Source organism: Aptenodytes patagonicus, chromosome 7 (genome assembly GCF_965638725.1).
Source record: "Aptenodytes patagonicus chromosome 7, bAptPat1.pri.cur, whole genome shotgun sequence".
Classification (NCBI taxonomy): Eukaryota; Metazoa; Chordata; class Aves; order Sphenisciformes; family Spheniscidae; genus Aptenodytes; species Aptenodytes patagonicus.
The window spans coordinates 37,265,993-37,285,319 of record NC_134955.1 but is presented as its reverse complement, the minus strand read 5'-3'; the positions used below and the strand labels follow the sequence as shown (position 1 = coordinate 37,285,319).

Below are 19,327 nucleotides of genomic sequence, written 5' to 3'. Positions count from 1 at the left end.
ACAAAACTTCTGAGTGCTCTTCTTGTCCGTTTATCAGTAGAAGGTGGGCCCACTTCTTCCAGCAGATGTCACTAAAAGGCAGTGATATTATTTGCAATTAAAAAAAAAAGTGATGAAAACTCCTATAAAATACAAATGGCTGATGTTACTAAACATACTTTTATTAGACGTAATATGCAATACACACCTACCAATTTAAGGGGAACCAAAAGAAATTTTTTTTTTTTTCAAATTTAGGATTTTTTCTACTTAATACTCAACTGTACATTTAGTATCGTGAATGTTTAAGGTACTCTAATTTTTCCATTAGCATCCGCTGATGCAGCATATTCTGTGTCAACGGGACATGCTTACAGCTCCACAGCTTCACTCTCCCTGATATTAGCCATAGTGTCAGCCACACTGAAGAATGAAGGATTCTTTCTGGCTCTGTAACAAGAACTTTGAAGTCCTGGATAGCTGCTGATCTGAGCAGCAGACCCTTGAAGAAGTTTCCAGTTCTAGTGCAGACCATGAAAATGCTGGACCATTACATCTGGTGATCAGCAGTTCACCAGAAAGCTATGACTTAGACCTTATCTTGCGTTCAGCAAAAGCTTGATGAACCAGCAATATTTCAGAACAAACATTTTGATTTCAGTGAATCAATAAGCAGAATTTCAATAAGGTTTATTTATGGACATTCACTATGAAACAATTTTTCACTAGTAATTTTGGGAAAGTAAAACCAAAATGCTCAAACTTTCTGCTCCAAAATATTTCAATGCCTTTAATTCTGAATCACTGAAAGAATACAACTGACATTTCATTAGCCTTTTTTTCCTGTCAAACATTTTATATAAAGTATTAACACCTTACAATGCTCTTTTATACCAGAATAATGATTCTTTCTCATCAAAATAAATTCAGACAAAAAGCTGTAAATGAAAATAAAACTCATATTTAAATACATTTAAGTGCAGGTATTTACTTTAAAAGTGTTTAAATATAATTCTAAAAATAACTTAAAATAAAAGATTAAGAATAATCATAAATAATTTGTAATACTTAAATAAATAATTTATAGTGACTTATAATAAGTAATCTATAATAATAATCTGTAATATAATAATTCATAACATAATAATATAATATATAATATAGTCATAGTATATAATACAGTATGTAATATAGTGTGTGTATATATCGTATAACATATATAATATTACTGTTATGACTATAAGCCATATATAATAATATAATGTAATTTATTAAAATGTTTAAAATAAACTTAGTATCTTTATAACTGTACTTATGCTAAAATAATTTTGAACACAGATAATAATGATTTGAATTTTAAGACCCAAATAATCATGTCATTTCATTACTTGTGTAACACAGGACCTGAATTTTATTTCATGATTCTAGCAACTCCTTGTTAAACTAGAAATAGTTTGTGTCACTTAAGTATCCCCCCAAAAATACTTTTTTAGCCAACCCTCTTAATGGAGCTCTATGTTACATTGATAAACACTTGAAGCAAGGTTAGAATCAGCCAAAATCCAAAAGAACAGCCGAGCAGCACTGAAACCACCTACCACTGTGGCAGTAAGGTATGCATGCTGGCCCAGAAAGTGTAAATGGGAGTACTTCTTTTCTCCTGCCAGCTGAATAAATGGATAGCATAAACAAAAGTTGTGGGATCATTTCAAAAAGACTGTCCAAAAATTGTTTATTTGTGCCTGTTCACCAAATGATCCCTTATAAACAAATCAATAAAACAGTGTCCTGGTTTCGGCAGGGATAGAGTTAATTTCCTTCCTAGTAGCTGGTACAGTGCTGTGTTTTGGATTTAGGGTGAGAACAATGTCGATAACACACCGATGTTTTAGTTGTTGCTAGGTAGTGTTTACACTAGCCAAGGACTTTTCAGCTTCCCATGCTCTGCCGACTGAGAAGGCTGGAGGTGCACAAGAAGCTGGGAGGGGGCACAGCCAGGACAGCTGACCCAAACTGGCCCAAGGGACATTCCATACCATTGTGACGTCATGCTCAGTATATAAAGCTGGGGAAAGAAGGAGGAAGGGGGGGACATTTGGAGTGATGGCGTTTGTCTTCCTAAGTCACCGTTACGCGTGATGGAGCCCTGCTTTGCTGGAGATGGCTGAACACCTGCCTGCCGATGGGAAGTAGTGAATGAATTCCTTGTTTCGCTTTGCTTGCGTGCATGGCTTTTGCTTTACCTATTAAACTGTCTTTATCTCAACCCATGAGTTTTCTCACTTTTACTCTTCCAATTCTCTTCCCCATCCCACCGGGGGGGAGTGAGCGAGCGGCTGCGTGGTGCTTAGTTGCCGACTGAGATTAAACCATGACAACCAGTATGTTTCATAGTAACTTTAGATTTGCTACAACAGTATATACTATTAGACTACTTTCATAGAATCATAGAATGGTTTGGGTTGGAAAGGACCTTTAAAGATCACCTAGTCCCACCCCCCCACCACGGGCAGGGACATCTTTCACTAGATCACGTTGCTCAAAATCCCATCCAACCTGACCTTGAAGACTTCCAATGATGAGGCATCCACAGCTTCTCTGGGCAACCTGTTCCTGTGTCTCACCAACCTTGTTGTAAAAAATTTCTTACTTATATGCAATATAAATCTACCTCCTTTTAGTTTAAAACCATTGCCCCTTGTCCTGTCACTACAGGCCCTGGTAAAGTCTTGCTCCATCTTTCTCATAAGCCCCCTTTACATAGTGAAAGGCCGCAATAAGTTCCCCCCCCCGAGCCTTCTCTTCTCCAGGCTGAACAACCCCAATTCTCTCAGCCTTTCTTCATAGGAGAGGTGTTCCAGCCCTCTGATCATTTTCATGGCCCTCCTCTGGACCCACTCCAACAGGTCCATATCTTTCTTATACTGGGGGCCCCAGAGCTGGATGCAGTATTCCAGGTGGGGTCTCAACAAAAGCAGAATAGAAGGGGAGAATCACCTCCCTTGACCTGCTGGCCACACTTCTTTTAATGCCGCCCAGGATACGGTTGGCTTTCTGGGCTTCAAGCTCACTTTGCTGGCTCACATCCAATTTTTCATCCACCAGTATCCCCAAGTCCTTCTCTGCAGGGCTGCTCTCAATCCCTTCATCCTCTAGTCTGTATTGATATTGGGGATTGCCCCAACTCGGGTGCAGTACCTTGCACTTGGCTTTGTTGAACCTCATGAGGTTTGCATGGGCCCACTCCTCAAGCCTGTCAAGGTCCCTCTGGATGGCATCCCTTCCCTCAAGAGTATCTAGCATTTTATTCCAGCACTAAACCACAATAAGATTGGTAATTTTTTATTTTTTATATTTTTTTAAACTATAGAGGTCTCTATCAGTACTGAGACTCCTCCATAATGGATGCTTCATGCTACAGGTTCCTGAGCTGCATATATTTATACATATGCTTTACTTTTCCTGCTCTGACAGAATTATACACAGAGGTTCGGTACCAGTTTAACTGTTTCTAGAACTGGAATCATAGAAGATGACACAACATAGTGCTCTGAAGATGGTATCACCTGAAGTGACTGGAAAGCAAAAACGAAACTCTAAGTTCTCTGACCTGACCAAACTTTAACATTTCAATTCTAATACTAAATTCTAATCTCTTGGCTACCTTTTTTCTTTAGTGCTAAGTCTAGGAACCACCCTGTCACTAGAGTTGTCCATGGAGTACTTGGACTTTTGGGAAAAAAATGACAAAATTTCTTTTTGTTATGATGCACAAAATCTTCCTTTATAATGCATATAATTTTAATTTATATTTAATATTTTAAAATAATTTCTTATGATCTGTTTTTAGACTTCTAGAACTGATTGCATTTTTTTCTTAAAACATGTAAGTTCCATGCCTTTACACTGATTTTATTATACTTTTCTAGACTGTTAACTTTTTGTTATTAAGTCTTAAATAGTATACATACCCTTATATCATGGCCTATAAATAGCAACTCTAAGTCCAAATAAATGTATTTTACCTGCTGCCTTGTAATTGTATCCGTGTCCAATACAAAGGCTTCATGGGACGGCTAGGTTCAATGGCAGGTTTTCGAGGACCTTGGTTTGAAGATAAAGTGCTATTAAAAAAGAACCCAGGCCCAGGAGGTGGAGGGGGTGGAGGTAACCCAAATCCAGGCAGTGGAGGAGGAACAGGAGGTCCCAACCCTGGAAGCGGTGGTGGTGGCGGTGGTGGTGGTGCTTGAAAATTTCTACAGCCTTCAGAAAGTGGAAGTGGCAGTGGTGGACCAGATCCAAACTGAGATGTCAGTGAAGTCGGACCCATTGGCAAAGGTGGTGGTGGAGGAACTAAACCTGGTAGTGAAGAATCAGGAAGGGGAGGAGGAGGAGGTGGTGGTGGTGGTGGTGGTGGAGGAGGCAACATTTGTTTTGGTTGACAAGATAAGACACTTTCTGAAGACTGTACATTGTAATTGTCCTTATTTTCACTTTGGGAAGAAATAGTATGTGACAAAGAAGAAATATTAAGTTTTTTGGGTACTATTTGGTTATTTTTCACAGCTCTGTTTTCTTCTTCACTAGGCTTTATGAAAGTTTCTCTGTCAGTCTGTATACATACATTTCGGTATGTCTTTGGTGGGTTATCATCTTCAGTAGAAACACCAATATCTTTTGCTTTTTCATTTCTTCTGTTTAATTTATTATCGAGTTCATTCTTCAGATGTGCAATGGTTTCCTCAAGCTGAGCAGTTGACAGAGCATGTTCTCCACGAATATGGAATACCCTGAGTTCAAACTGAGACTGCAGAACAACAACAACAAAAAGTTAGTGCAAATATTTTTCTAAAGTGTTTATTTTGTAGTAATTAAAAAATCTGCACATTTAGACTATGTTCTTACTTTAAGCAAACCATAATGACAGAAGTACTTCACTTTCCCAGTTCTAAATGGCTTTATTGCAAGCTATTACATAACAGGACAATTACTAATCTTTAAAGAAATGTAAGCAGTGTGTGTTTCACCAAAATATATTTTATGACTAAATACCCAGAACATCAATTTAGCAAATTCTAACTTGTACCTTGTCTTTAAGCAGATTTACTGGGTTTTAATTGCTGAATGCAATAATTAATAGCTCATTACAGAAAAAAGGTACCTTTTTCGAATGGTATTATACTTAATGACATGATTTTATTGACTATTTCATTTCATAAATATGCCATATATATAGTTAACATGTTAGGAAGTAAAAAATAGATTAAACACAACAGAAGTTGAAATTCCTCCCAGATAATACATTAAATACAAAAATTAAAACACTTTCTCAATCTAGTAAAAGTGTTCTCATCAATTAAATTCACAGAGATACACATAAATTCTCCTTCAAATTTACCTTTACTATTAGATTAAAACTTCATTTCTACCAGATATATTTTAATCTACAATTCAGGAAAACAAATCTTAGAACCAAGAGGATCAAGAGGATTCACTGAGGTAGAAGGAAATAACAGTCTTTCAAGAATATATGTAAGTAAGGAAGAAAACCCCCCACTTTTCTTACCATATATCAGAAAAATACAGAACATATGACACAGAAATATCTCCTTTAAATAATCCAGTCCAATACTGCTATTCCAGATGATTAAGTCCCTACAAGTTATTTTCTGTTATGCCATGATACTATCAGGCAGCTGACTGGTGTTATCTTGTTTCTTTGCAAGGCAATGATTCCTGAAAGCATTTTCCATGGTTCTTTTAAGATCTGTACAAAGGGAAGCCAACATTTGAACAGAAGCAGCTAATGAGCTGTGATTTTCCCAAATTCCTGCAGGCACAGCAATTTACACTTAAAAAATTCCCACATAGTGCTGGTCAGAAGTGGCAACATAGCACTCCCTACTTATCAATCCAACTTGAGTATTATGTCAGAGTTAATAGTTTACAGCATTCATTAATATGCATCCAAGTCATGCATGTGTAGCTCAGTATGGCAAATACAGTAGTGTAATATACTGTAATTTTATATCATATAAAGAAGCTTGAATAGATACGCAAACAATATATGTTATTTCTTACAGCAGTATGGTTAGCTTGCATTCTTATAAATTTGTTAAGATAAAGTCCAAAGTAAACAATCTGAAAATATTGGATGCAAAATGCTCCTTTTCTTAACTGGCAAGTGTAAAGGTGGGAAATCAAGTTTAAAGTCTTGCAAAGATAATCAGAGATTTGTATTGGAAACAACGCAATTTCTATTAGTTTTATAGAAGAACTAGGACTAATATGTACAACAAATAGAACATTTTTTGCTTGGCTTTTTTTTTCTTTTCCTGCTGTTACTCTATTGAAGTTTGTTGTCACTCAGCTTTATTAGTTCAGTTCAACTACCAAAAGATTTTCTGCCATTTGAATTGCTCCAGAGCAATCATCTTTCTATTTAAACTCGGCATACTGATCCATAAATGAGGTAATGAAGTAAGTTTGCCTTAGGGAATTTAGCTATTTTGTTTATCATAGTATTTTCCCCCTATTGGACATCAAAAACTCCCCAATAGAACAGTTTACTTTGAACGTTAAAGATTTTCCCAGCAGTAAATCTGAAGTCACCTTAAAACCACACTGTAAAACAAGCACAGTATTTAACAGAACTACTTATTACATTTAACAGGGCATGAAAGCAACTGTGTTAGTATTATATACCTTTTCAACTACAGATCTTCAGTCTTTAATTTACAATATAAAATCGGTTATTTAAACTCAAAATTATATTTGAGGTGATAGTTTTATGCTTTGTCTTGCTTTTTGCTCTTTCACATTTTCAAAATCATTTTCTGTTAATAAAAATAATAAAATTATTAACATAAACAAGAATTAAAGCTAAAATTACTAAGCACAAAAAAGAAAAGCAGGCTTAACAAAAATGACACGTTGGGAATGCGTTGAACATCTTATCAATGGAAAAGATCGGTCTTATCCAACTGACTGCAATATAAAAGAGCAATAAGTAATAAAACAATTATTATTAGGCTTGCCAATGTGATGCCCATCTACAAGAAGGGCGGGAAGGAGGATCCAGGGAACTACAGGCCTGTCAGCCTGACCTCGGTACCAGGGAAGATTATGGAGCGGTTCATCTTGAGGGCGCTCACAAGGCATGAGCGGGACAACCAGGGGATCCGGCCTAGCCAGCACGGATTCATGAGAGGCAGGTCCTGCTTGACCAACCTGATCTCCTTCTATGACCAGGTGACCCGCCTAGTGGATGAGGGAAAGGCTGTGGATGTGGTCTACCTGGACTTCAGTAAGACCTTTGACACCGTCTCCCACAGCATTCTCCTAGAGAAGCTGGCGGCTCACGGCTTAGACAGGTGGACTCTGCGCTGGGTCAAAAACTGGCTGGACGGCCGGGCCCAGAGAGTTGTGGTGAATGGAGTCACATCCAGTTGGCGGCTGGTCATGAGCGGTGTTCCCCAGGGCTCAGTTTTGGGGCCGGTCTTGTTTAATATCTTTATCGATGATCTGGATGAGGGGATTGAGTGCACCCTCAGTAAGTTTGCAGACGACACCAAGTTGGGCGGGAGTGTTGATCTGCTCGAGGGTAGGAAGGCTCTGCAGTGGGATCTGGACAGGCTGGATCGATGGGCCGAGGCCAACTGTATGAGGTTCAACAAGGCCAAGTGCTGGGTCCTGCACTTCGGCCACAACAACCCCATGCAGCGCTACAGGCTTGGGGAAGAGTGGCTGGAAAACTGCCTGGCAGAAAAGGACCTGGGGGTGCTGGTCGACAGCCGGCTGAACATGAGCTGGCAGTGTGCCCAGGCGGCCAAGAAGGCCAATGGCATCCTGGCCTGTATCAGAAATAGTGTGGCCAGCAGGAGTAGGGAAGTGATCGTGCCCCTGTACTCGGCACCGGTGAGGCCGCACCTCGAATACTGTGTTCAGTTTTGGGCCCCTCACTACAAGAAAGACATCGAGGTGCTGGAGCGTGTCCAGAGAAGGGCAACGAGGCTGGTGAGGGGTCTGGAGAACAAGTCTTATGAGGAGCGGCTGAGGGAACTGGGACTGTTTAGCCTGGAGAAAAGGAGGCTGAGGGGAGACCTCATCGCTCTCTACAACTACCTGAAAGGAGGTTGTAGCGAGGTGGGTGTTGGTCTCTTCTCCCAAGTAACAAGTGATAGGACGAGAGGAAATGGCCTCAAGTTGTGCCAGGGGAGGTTTAGATTGGATGTAAGGGAAAATTTCTTTCCTGAAAGAGTGGTGAAACATTGGAACAGGCTGCCCAGGGAAGTGGTGGAGTCCCCATCCCTGGAGGTATTTAAAAGACGAGTAGATGAGGCACTTAGGGACATGGTTTAGTGGACATGGTGGTGTTGGGTCGACGGTTGGACTCGATGATCTTAGGGGTCTTTTCCAACCTCAATGATTCTATGATTCTATGATTCTATTTATTTTAATTACCTTACATCTCAAAACAAGTCTTGTTCACCAAAATAAGATTAAATAATATTGAAATCTTTCCAGTTTACATAACTATGTTAGTATTTTCAACAAAATTTTCAAGAATATGTATATTAATATGTACTAATTTTATATATATACATAAATAATACATACATATTCTTAGTAAAGGTCTGCTTCCTGGTAAATATTTCTTCAAAAGAGACGAAATGGTCTAAAATCTTAAAATTAATCAAGTGGAGATCAAACAGCATCCAGTCATTCCATGCAGGCAGAATTTAAACATTCTGTCATGTACTATGACAAGTATATATAAAGTCTATTACATTTTCTTTATTATACCAATAAGGACTAGTTAGATACCTTATCAACATGTAGTATTAAATAATAAAGAAAACCAGTGTGTACTAAACTTAGGCACCTTTGACTCCTGAAAGTAAGTCAATAACTAAAAATAATTTTTAAAAAATTACAATTTTCACCTCTCTGTGGCTTAAAACTTTTTACATGGTACTGCCTATTAGAATGAAATCTCAGAATTCAGGCTGCAAGATATTTACTGATAATCACTAGACCTCAATATACAAATCTCGAAGTAGCTTATGGAGAACTCAAACTAAAACTAAATTAATTAAAATTAACTAAATTTAATTAAATTAAACTAAGTTTAAACTAAAATAAATTTTGACCTTTTTGTCAATACAACCATTCATTATGTAAGATGATTTCTTGACTTTACAAATGGGTTGTTCTTTAGAACTTGTGGAATTTGTATTAGTTTAGAATCCTTCTTCTGATGCATTATACATCAAATTTATAGTTAGTATTTTTAATAAAAAGATAAGTCACTAAATTTTGCTAAAGGAATTGGTGACAGAGTACATATACAGGCAAATCTTTTCTTTCTTGCAATTGATAAAACAAAGGATAGAAACAATAGAACCTTTTTATACTTTACATTATTATAAACAAATCTAACATACTAAAATGGAATGTAATAGAACTATTTCCATCTCACAATTTCAAGTGGGAAATAAATAAATCAAAATTACTTTTATACTATATGCTGTCACCAGAATCCTGAAATATTAAAAATATAATGTGAACAGAGAGACATTTTATTGAATAGAAATTAGTGTTAGAAGCACTTGTGCACAACCTTTCCAGTTAAAATACTGTCTTCATCTAAATGGGAACCAAAGATTTTTCACTATAGTATACATATGTCTACCAAAGCTTACAGTTTTATTTCCAGGTGTCTGTCAACACTCCTTTAAAATCATAGAATCATAGAATAGTTTGAGTTGGAAGGGACCTCTAAAGGCCATCTAGTCCAACCCCCCTGCCATAGGGGGGGGTGAAGCAACATCTTCAACTAAACCAGGTTGCTCAGAGCCCCGTCCAACCTGACCTTGAATGTTTCCAGGGATGGGGCATCCACCACCTCTCTGGGCAACCTGGGCCAGTGTTTCACTACCCTCAGCGTAAAAAATTTCTTCCTTATATCTAGTCTGAATCTACCCCCCTTTAGTTAAAGACATTCCCCCTTGTCCTATCGCAACAGGCCCTGCTAACAAGTTTGCCGCCATCTGTCTTATAAGTCCCCTTTAAGTACTGATAGGCTGCAAGAAGGTCTCCCCAAAGCCTTCTCTTCTCTAGGCTGAACAAACCCAGCTCTCTTAGCCTTTCTTCATACAAGAGGTGTTCCATCCCCCTGATTGTTTTCGTGGCCCTCCTCTGGATCCGCTCCAACAGGTCCGTGTCTTTCTTATGCTGAGGGCTCCAGAGCTGGACGCAGCACTCCAGGTGGGGTCTCACCAGAGCAGAGTAGAGGGGCACAATCACTTCCCTCGACCTGCTGGCCACGCTTCTTTTGGTGCAGCCCAAGTTATAGTTGGCCTTCTGGGCTGCGAGCGCACATTGCTGGCTCATGTCCAGCTTTTCATCCACCAGTACCACCAAGTCCTTCTCAGCAGGGCTGCTCTCAATCCCTTCATCCCCCAGCCTGCATTGATACCAGGGGTTGCCCCGACCCAGGTGCAGGACCTTGCCCTTGGCCTTGTTAAACCTCATGAGGCTCACACAGGCCCACTTCTCGAGCTTGTCCAGGTCCTTCTGGATGGCATCCCAGCCCTCTGGCGTGTTGACTGCACTACTCAGCTTGGTGTCATCTGCAAACTTGCTGAGGGTGCTCTATCTCATTGATGAAGATATTAAACAGTACCGACCCCAACACAGACCCCTGCGGGATGCCACTCATCACCAATCTCCATCTGGACATTGAGCCATTGACCACTACCCTCTGGATGCAACCATCTAACCAATTCCTCACCCACCGGACAGTCCACCCATCAAATCCATACCTCTCCAGTTTAGAGAGAAGGATGTTGTGGGGGACCGTGTCAAAGGCCTTACAGAGGTCCAGATAGACGACATCTGCAGCCCTTCCCACATCCACTGATGTAGTCACTCCATCATAGAAGGCCACTAGGTTAGCCAGGCAGGACTTGCCCTTGGTGAAGCCATGCTGGCTGTCTCGAATCACCTCCCTGTCCTCCATGTGCCTTAACATAGCTTCCAGGAGGATCTGTTCTATGATCTTCCCGGGCACAGAGGTGAGACTGACTGGCCTGTAGCTCCCCGGGTCTTCCTTTTTTCCCTTTTTAAAAATGGGGGTTATGTTTCCCCTTTTCCAGTCAGTGGGAACTTCTCCGGACTGCCACAACTTCGCAAATACGATGGATAGTGGCTTAGCAACTTCATCCGCCAGTTCCTTCAGGACCCCGGATGGATCTCATCGGGTCCCATGGACTCGTGCACCTTCAGGTGCCTTAGATGGTCTCGAACCTGGTGTTCTCCCACAGTGGGTGTCTCTTCATTCTGCCAGTCCCCGCCTTTGCCTTCTGCGGCTTGGGCGGTGAGGCTCAAGCACTTGCCGGTGAAGACTGAGGCAAAAAAGTCATTGAGTACCTCCCCCTTCTACGTGTCCCGGGTAACCAGGTCTCCCATTTCCTTCTGGAGAGGGCCCACATTTTCCCTTGTCTTCCTTTTATCCCCGACGTACCTATAGAATCTTTTCTTGTTGCCCTTGATGTCCCTGGCCAGGTTTAATTCTATCAGGGCTTTAGCTTTCCTAACCTGATCCCTGGCTGCTCAGACAATTTCTCTGTGTTCCTCCCAGGCTACCTCTCCTTGCTTCCACTCTCTGTAGGCTTCCTTTTGTGTTTGAGTTTGTCCAGGAGCTCCTTGTTCATCCATGCAGGCCTCCTGGCGTTTTTGCCGGACTTCCTCTTTGTTGGGAAGCATCACTCCTGAGCTTGAGGGAGGTGATCCTTGAATATTACCCAGCTTTCTTGGGCCCCTCTTCCCTCCAGGGCTTTGTCCCATGGCACTCTACCAAGCAGATCCCTGAAGAGGCCAAAGTCTGCTCTCCTGAAGTCCAGGGTAGTGAGCTTGCTGTGCACCCTCCTCGGTGCCCTAAGGATCTTGAACTCCACCATTTTGTGGTCACTGCAGCCCAGGCTGCCCTTGAGCTTCACATTCCCCACCAGCCCCTCCTTGCTGGTGAGAACAAGGTCCAGCATAGCACCTCTCCTCGTTGCCTCTTCTACCACTTGGAGAAGGAAGTTATCATTGATGCATTCCAGGAACCTCCCGGATTGCTTATGCCCTACCGTCTTGTCCCTCCAACAGATGTCGGGGTGGCTGAAGTCCCCCATGAGGACCTGGGCTTGTGAGTATAAGGCTGCTCCTATCTGTCTATAGAGGGCCTCATCCACTCGGTCTTCCTGGTCAGGTGGCCTGTAGCAGACCCCCACTGTAATGTCACCTGTCCCTGCCTTCCCTTTAATTCTAACCCATAAGTTCTCGGTCGGCTCCTCATCCATCCCCAGGCAGAGCTCCCTGCACTCCAGCTGGTCACTGACATAGAGGGTGACACCCCCTCCTCGTGTCCCCTGCCTGTCCTTCCTAAAGAGCCTGTATCCCTCCATACCAACACTCCAATCATAGGAGCCATCCCACCACGTCTCCGTGATGTCAGTAAGGTCGTAGTCCTGCAGGCATGCACACGTTTAACTCCCCTTGTTTATTCCCCATGCGACATGCGTTTGCATAGAGGCATTCAAGTTGGGCCCCCGATGAAGCTGTCTTACTGGCTGGAGTTCCTTTGTGCTGCTCTTCAGGAGCTCTCCTGCTGACCTGTGTTCCTTCTCCAGGCTCTGGGCATCTATTGCTGGCCCTGGCATCAAACTGGTAGGAGTGGGATGGATTGAGGTTCCCCTCGCCCGGCATCTCTAGTTTATGATGACTACATAAACAATACCTGTGGCTGCTGGGAAGAACCAATTTTTAGCTAAATTAAAATCTACAGGGATTTGAATAGATACAGTTCAAATTATTCAGTATCTTGTTACTGAATCATGTCAGCAATTACTACTATAATATTGGCAATATACTGAGTCTGTTTTCATGGCACATCGTGCACCAGACTCCTAGAGTCTTTGGGAACTGCTGTTAAGATGAACAATGACCAAAGGCTATCATCAGAAAATAATAGTTTGGCCACAGCTATTTTAAGCAGAATGAAATGGAAAAAAATATTCAGCAGGAAACAAGATGTCTGACGGAGGAAAGGTGTGGGAAGAAGGCTGGAGGGACAGAAGATATGGGAGGAAGGCTGGAAACTAAAGCTTAGAAAGCCACCCTATGCAGCATGAATGAACATGATTTATTCCTGAGGAAGGGTACAGAATTTGGAAACCTATCAGAGTAAAATGTCTATATAAATTTCTGTATAAAATGAAAGCAAGGCATTACAAAGAACAATTCGGGAGATGTTCATCAGCGTGTTTCAGATATACAGGATAACAATTTTTTCATTTGAAAAATGCATTTGCCACTCTGCTAACTTGTTTAGAAGCCTGGTTGCCTGCTTCTCAACAACATTCGTATAAGAAATTGGGATTGTATATGTAGATTCAACACCCAACAGACTAGTGCAAGGAATACATTTTTCTACTCCCCTGAGCATTTCACTTTCTTGCAGCATTAATCCACTCTTTCAGAGAGTATATCAAATTAAGCCCTCAGGCCTTGGCATGTAGAGGATGTCTGGCTTCTCATTGTGTCAATGACTCTTGCCAGTCAGTCAGTGACATTATCTAGTTTTTGTAATGTATTCCTCCCTCTCCTTTACACACACACACAAAATTGATACTTACAGCTGCCTAAATTTCCCCAACATCAGATTACTGTTACAAATAACAGATTAGAGGCAGGTACGTTCAGTAAAACCTTGTTACTATTTAATCTTTACATTGCCAGCTTGAGAGAAAATATACGTATATAAATAATGTACTGTAAAAGCCTTAATGTACTGAAATCAGATTTCAATCATAAATTTGGAAGTACATCCTGAGTATCTTAAGCCTAATCCAGACAGCAATACGCTACTGAAAAAAATCGCCTTACCTTGGTACAATCTTGCATTTATTATCAGTATTAATTATGCAAACAATGCTATGCTAGTATGCTGAAGAACACTGTTAAAATTATTATCAATTCTCAATTCTATCAGGCAAGGAAGTGGTCTGAAAATACGTGCTACGATTCAAAAAAGAAAACTGCAGTGCACATAGCCGCTGAAGGGACTGATCAGTAGTACGGCAATTCTAAGGGAAAAGGATCTGCGAAGGACAGCATATCACAAACTGATCATGAGTCAACAACACCATATTAGAATATATAAATAGAAATGTCATATGCAAAAAAGTAATCCTTGTGCCCTATTCAGCTACTAAAAGCTGTGTGTATGTTCAGTTTAAGAAAAATGCTATCCCTGTGTTCATGATCACTACTATCGAAATCTGGGGCAGCTCATTCGGTATTAATTTTCTAGGTTCATCTACATTGCTTTTTGCCTCCACCTCACCCTTACTGGATAACACCCCCCCTTGTTTCCTTAATTTATTTCTGTTTCTATTGCTGAAGAATACTTCCACTGTACCCTTAAATTTACTTTGCAAGATGTAATTCAGCTTGACTGTTGTCAACTGTCCTTTTAATCCTATGCTTTTCTGACCTCTAAAACTAACCTTCCTGACCGATGTACTCTTTTTCCATTCTTCCTGTACTGGGTTTGCATGGCAAGGTTTTGGTAGCAGGGGGCTACAGGGTTGGCTTCTGTGAGAAGCTGCTAGAAGCTTCCCCTATGTCCCATAGAGCCAATGCCAGCCAGCTCCAAGACGGACCTGCCGCTGGCCAAGGCCGAGCCAATCGGCGACGGTGGTAGCACCTCTGTGATAACATATTTAAGAAGAGGAAAAAAAAAAAACTGAGCAACTGCAGCCGAAGAGAGGAGTGAGAATATGTGAGAGAAACAACTCTGCAGACATCAAGGTTAGTGAAGAAGGAGGGGAGGAGGTGCTCCAGGCGCCGGAGCAGAGATTCCCCTGCAGCCCATGGTGGAGACCATGGTGAGGCAGGCTGTGCCCCGGCAGCACATGGAGGTTAACAGTGGAGCAGATATCCACCTGCAGCCCGTGGAGGACCCCACACCGGAGCAGGTGGATGTGCCCAAAGGAGGCTGTGAACCCTATGGGAAGCCCATGCTGGAGGAGGCTCCTGGCAGGACCTGTGGAGAGAGGAGCCCACGCTGGAGCGGGTTTGCTGGCAGGACTTGTGACCCCGTGGGGAGCCCACGCTGGAGCAGTCTGTTCCTGAAGGACTGCACTCTGTGGAAGGCACCCATGCTGGAGCAGTTCGTGAAGAACTGCAGCCCGTGGGAAGGACTCATGTTGGAGAAGTCCATGGAGAACTGTCTACCATGGGAGGGACCCCACACTGGAGCCAGGAAAGAGTGTGAGGAGTCCTCCCACTGAGGAGGAAGGAGTGGTAGAGACAATGTGTGATGATCTGACTGCAACCCCCACTCCCTGTCCCCCTGCGCCGCTCAGGGGGAAGAGGTAGAGGAAATTGGGAGTGAAGTCGAGCTGGGAAGAAGGGAGAGGTAGGGGGAAGGTATTTTAAGATTTGGTTGTATTTCTTATTATCCTACTCTGATCTGATTAGTAATAAATTAAACTAATTTCCCCAAGTCAAGTCTGTTTTGCCCATGATGGTAACTGGTGAGTGATCCCTCCCTGTCCTTATCTCGACCCACGAGCCTTTCACTATATTTTCTCTCACCTGTCCAGCTGAGGAGGGGAGTGATAGAGCAGCTTTGGTGGGCATCTGGTGTCCAGCCGGGGTCAACCCACCACACTTCCATAGGCTCTCAGCTTCCACAAAATATCCATTTTGAAGAGGCCGAATAAATAGGCAGTTCAGTCTATCCCTCTCCCTGATAAGGCTTATTTTGCTTCCAAATCTGCCCTTGCTTGGAACACAAGTTTCAGAGTTTTTGCACTTCTGATTCTGACTAAATAAGGTCCATGCCTATTTGCTATTCACGCCTCACCAGTACAGCTGTACTCACAAATGCATTTCTTTAATTTCTCAAGGTTTGTCTGGTATCTGCCATTGGAATGTGCGTGATCAATTTTCCTTGAGTAAAATCACCTCACCAGAGCAAATGACCCCAGCTGACGCTCAGTTCCCTTAAACACAGATGTTTATGTATAAGCTTAGAAGACCTGTATTACCCTTTTCCTGAAAATTTATTACTGTTAACGGGTAAAATAAAAGCCACACCTGAAAAAAAAAAAAAATCACCCCTCTTACTAAAATACATGATATTGCCATGATACAAAGATGATTATGCAAATATCCAAAATATTGATACACTGTAACCTAGAAAATAAGAAGAGTTTTTGGAATAGCTTCCCGACATCTTTCTGTTTTGTCCCCTCACACCCAGTCCTCTGCCCTATGACTCCAGTGACTTCCTTTTTGCACCTGCTAAGGGACTTGACACAACACAGAGAAAAAAGACAAGATATATTTTCTGAAATAATGCTGACAGCTCAGCCTTGGTCCCGTGAGCCTCAGGAACACATGAAGCATATGTTCAAAGGAAGAAAAAGCCCAAAAACTGAATCAGTGTACCATACTTCCATTAACCATTACAGTCTCAGATGATAAAGCATGTATTTAATCACAAAAGAAAGAGACTAAATCCTCTCATTCAGAATGTAACATACAGGTTGTCTAAATGTCTTTGAAATGATAACGTGGATTGACACAGACAAATCCCAATACCAATGTGACAGCTTTTCTCTGTGCTCTGATAGGTGACAGAAAGATTACAGTCTTATTTAATATAGTCAATATAGTCAATTATAGTCTATATAGTCAATGAAATGCAATCAACTCAAGTGTATTTGTTGTGTTATTGCTTTATATAATGTGATTTTACATGGACAAAGACTTTCTAACCATGACATAGAATTACTTTGATATGAAAAGTTTTAGAACAATTTGTATGTATGAACATGAGGAAACCATAAATCTCTACAGCAATCTACATTCAAAAATCAGTTGCTGGCTTGTTATTAGTCAAGACTTATTTGCACCATAAATGTTTAAAAAAATCCTGAGAGGTGTAACAGTAAGACATTAAAAAAAAGTGCTCTAAAACAGTGTTTAGAGCAAGCAATATGCAGAACTTTTGCTTTGAAACTAGCAAGTTGATGCTTCACTGTTAATGTATATTTTTTCACCCACGTTTACAGTGCAATTCTACTCTGAAAAGTGACTGTGTAAAAACGGCACGTCTTTAATGAACAAAGCTGTTCTATGTCTATCAGAGACAGACCTCTTCTTTAACTGAGAAACACACACTTTTACTAGTTTTTACTCTAATTAGCCTGGAAAAACAACATAATAGAGAGAAAGTGAGCTCGATTTTATTCCCTTCTCTGACTTTATAAGCTGATTGTTACATCTAATTTGTTACTTTATGCCAAGCCATGAAAATGAAAAAAATGGGAACAAAGAAGACACAAAGTATCTAAGGATATGGTTTCTAGAAGTGGAAATGCAGGGCGGGGCGGGGGGGTGGGGGTGGGGGTTAAAAAAAAGAAACAAAAGAAAAAAGAAAAAAAGATAAGAATTATTGAGCTGCTGATGAAAAATATTTTTATAGACTTTACAGCTTTTTTTTTTCCGTAATAGTATTTTGGTCATCAAAGTACTGTGCATAGAAAAGAGAGGAAAAACACATTTTTCACAGACAGCCTCTGACTTTTTGTTTGTGTTCATTCTAAGTAATTTCATCTTCAGTTTTTGGAAGCGCTCACAATTTTTATTCTTGTATTGTGTTGACAAAGGAAAAAAAAAGTTCTTTTTTGTTAAATCTCTGTCATTGAAAAAACATACATTTGTTTTAAATTTTAACAACAATCAGAGATTTAGCAAAGGATTTCTCAATGAAAAAAAATTAAACCTGTGCCAAATGACATAAAAATCAAAATTCCTCTCTAACAAATACTTCAACAAATATAATCAGTTACATATGGTATATCACCATATTCAAGGGTACGCGGTAAGGATTATTCTTATACCTTATAGTAAAAAAGTAAGCTAAATGATTGGCCATTCTCAAACAGTCCCAGAACTCTAAATATTTGTATAGGCTATGTATACAGAGCCCAATTATCCTTCTAATTTAAAAATATTAAATACATACTTTTATAGAGGAAACGTAGCAAAAGTAGTTGGGAGGAAATTTGACCATAGCAGGTATACATAACATTGTTTTTCTATATATTTTTGAATATTTAGTTATTTAACAATTATTGGCATTTGGGTAGTTAAGAAAGAAATACAGCCTTATAGCCAGTAATTCTGGAGTACAAAATTATTGGTATATCACATCATTAAAATACACCCAGTTACATGGCAACATATAGAAGTTTTTTAAAAAGGTTATGTGCATTATTACTTATATATAGGGCTACAGATGGCTTAAAATTCACATAACATTTTAAGCACTAATTCACTTCAAGTTTGATAATTTAAATATTTACTGTGAAAATGTATATCATGTTTGATATGTTATGAAATACAACTTCTGATTTAACAACACCTGCAATTACTTGTAAAGATTGATTTGTGATTATTTGAACAATTACTGTTTCTACAAGGATATAGTATGAAAAGGTCCTCAACCTCAGGTTACTACAGTTAAGTAAAACCTATAAATAAACACCAAGCATGTAGCTATTTGATTACACATTTAAAAAAAAAAAGATATTATTCTTCCAAAAACTAAGTTGCACAATTATTCAACACTGTAATCAAATTGCATTTTGACATGCCAAATATCATTAAACATCCAAAAACCAAAACAGATCTTTAATAGCTTAACTATTTAAAACAAAATAATAAAAATCTCTATTTATGAAAAAGAAACCTAGATGATCAAGTTGTATATCCTATATTAAGAATTTTAATAATTAAGTATTTGAGTATATCAGTTACACATTTGGAATGGCTCAGAATGCATCTTCCATAATAACTTCCTTACTTAATATTTTATAGTCATAGTTAACAGATGGATTGCTATATTTAAACAATGCATATTCATATAACGAGTGAAGCTGTTAAAAGCTCTGTTTCATTGTAAAATGCATATTACTGTGAGCTTAAAGTTGTTGTTACAGAAAGTGTAACAGCAGACAGAAAGCTTGATGCAGTTAGCATGTCCAGCCTTTATAAGACTCATATTTATACTATCTGAAGGTCTGACTAATGTAAAAAAGGGTTGTCAGTATAACTGCACAAGTCGTGTGAATTATCTACCAGAAAGAACAAAGTAATGCCATCAACCTGGAATTTTGAATTCACTCATGAATTTCTCATTCTTATGCCACCAGTCCAGATGGATACAAAATAAAATAAAACCTTGTATTTCTAGACTGGAATAAAGGGAAGGAGATGGTCA

At 40.0% G+C, this 19,327-nt stretch overlaps 1 protein-coding gene across 3 annotated transcripts in view; it reads right to left on the bottom strand.

Moving 5' to 3' along the window:
• Positions 1-19,327, bottom strand: part of FMN1 (formin 1) — a 209,397-nt gene that overhangs the window by 91,511 nt on the left and 98,559 nt on the right. For all 3 annotated transcript variants that reach the window (XM_076344909.1, XM_076344910.1, XM_076344911.1), the window contains one exon: positions 4,005-4,786. In XM_076344909.1, coding sequence (XP_076201024.1) covers positions 4,005-4,786 — 782 coding nt within the window. The remainder of the gene's footprint in view (positions 1-4,004; positions 4,787-19,327) is intronic.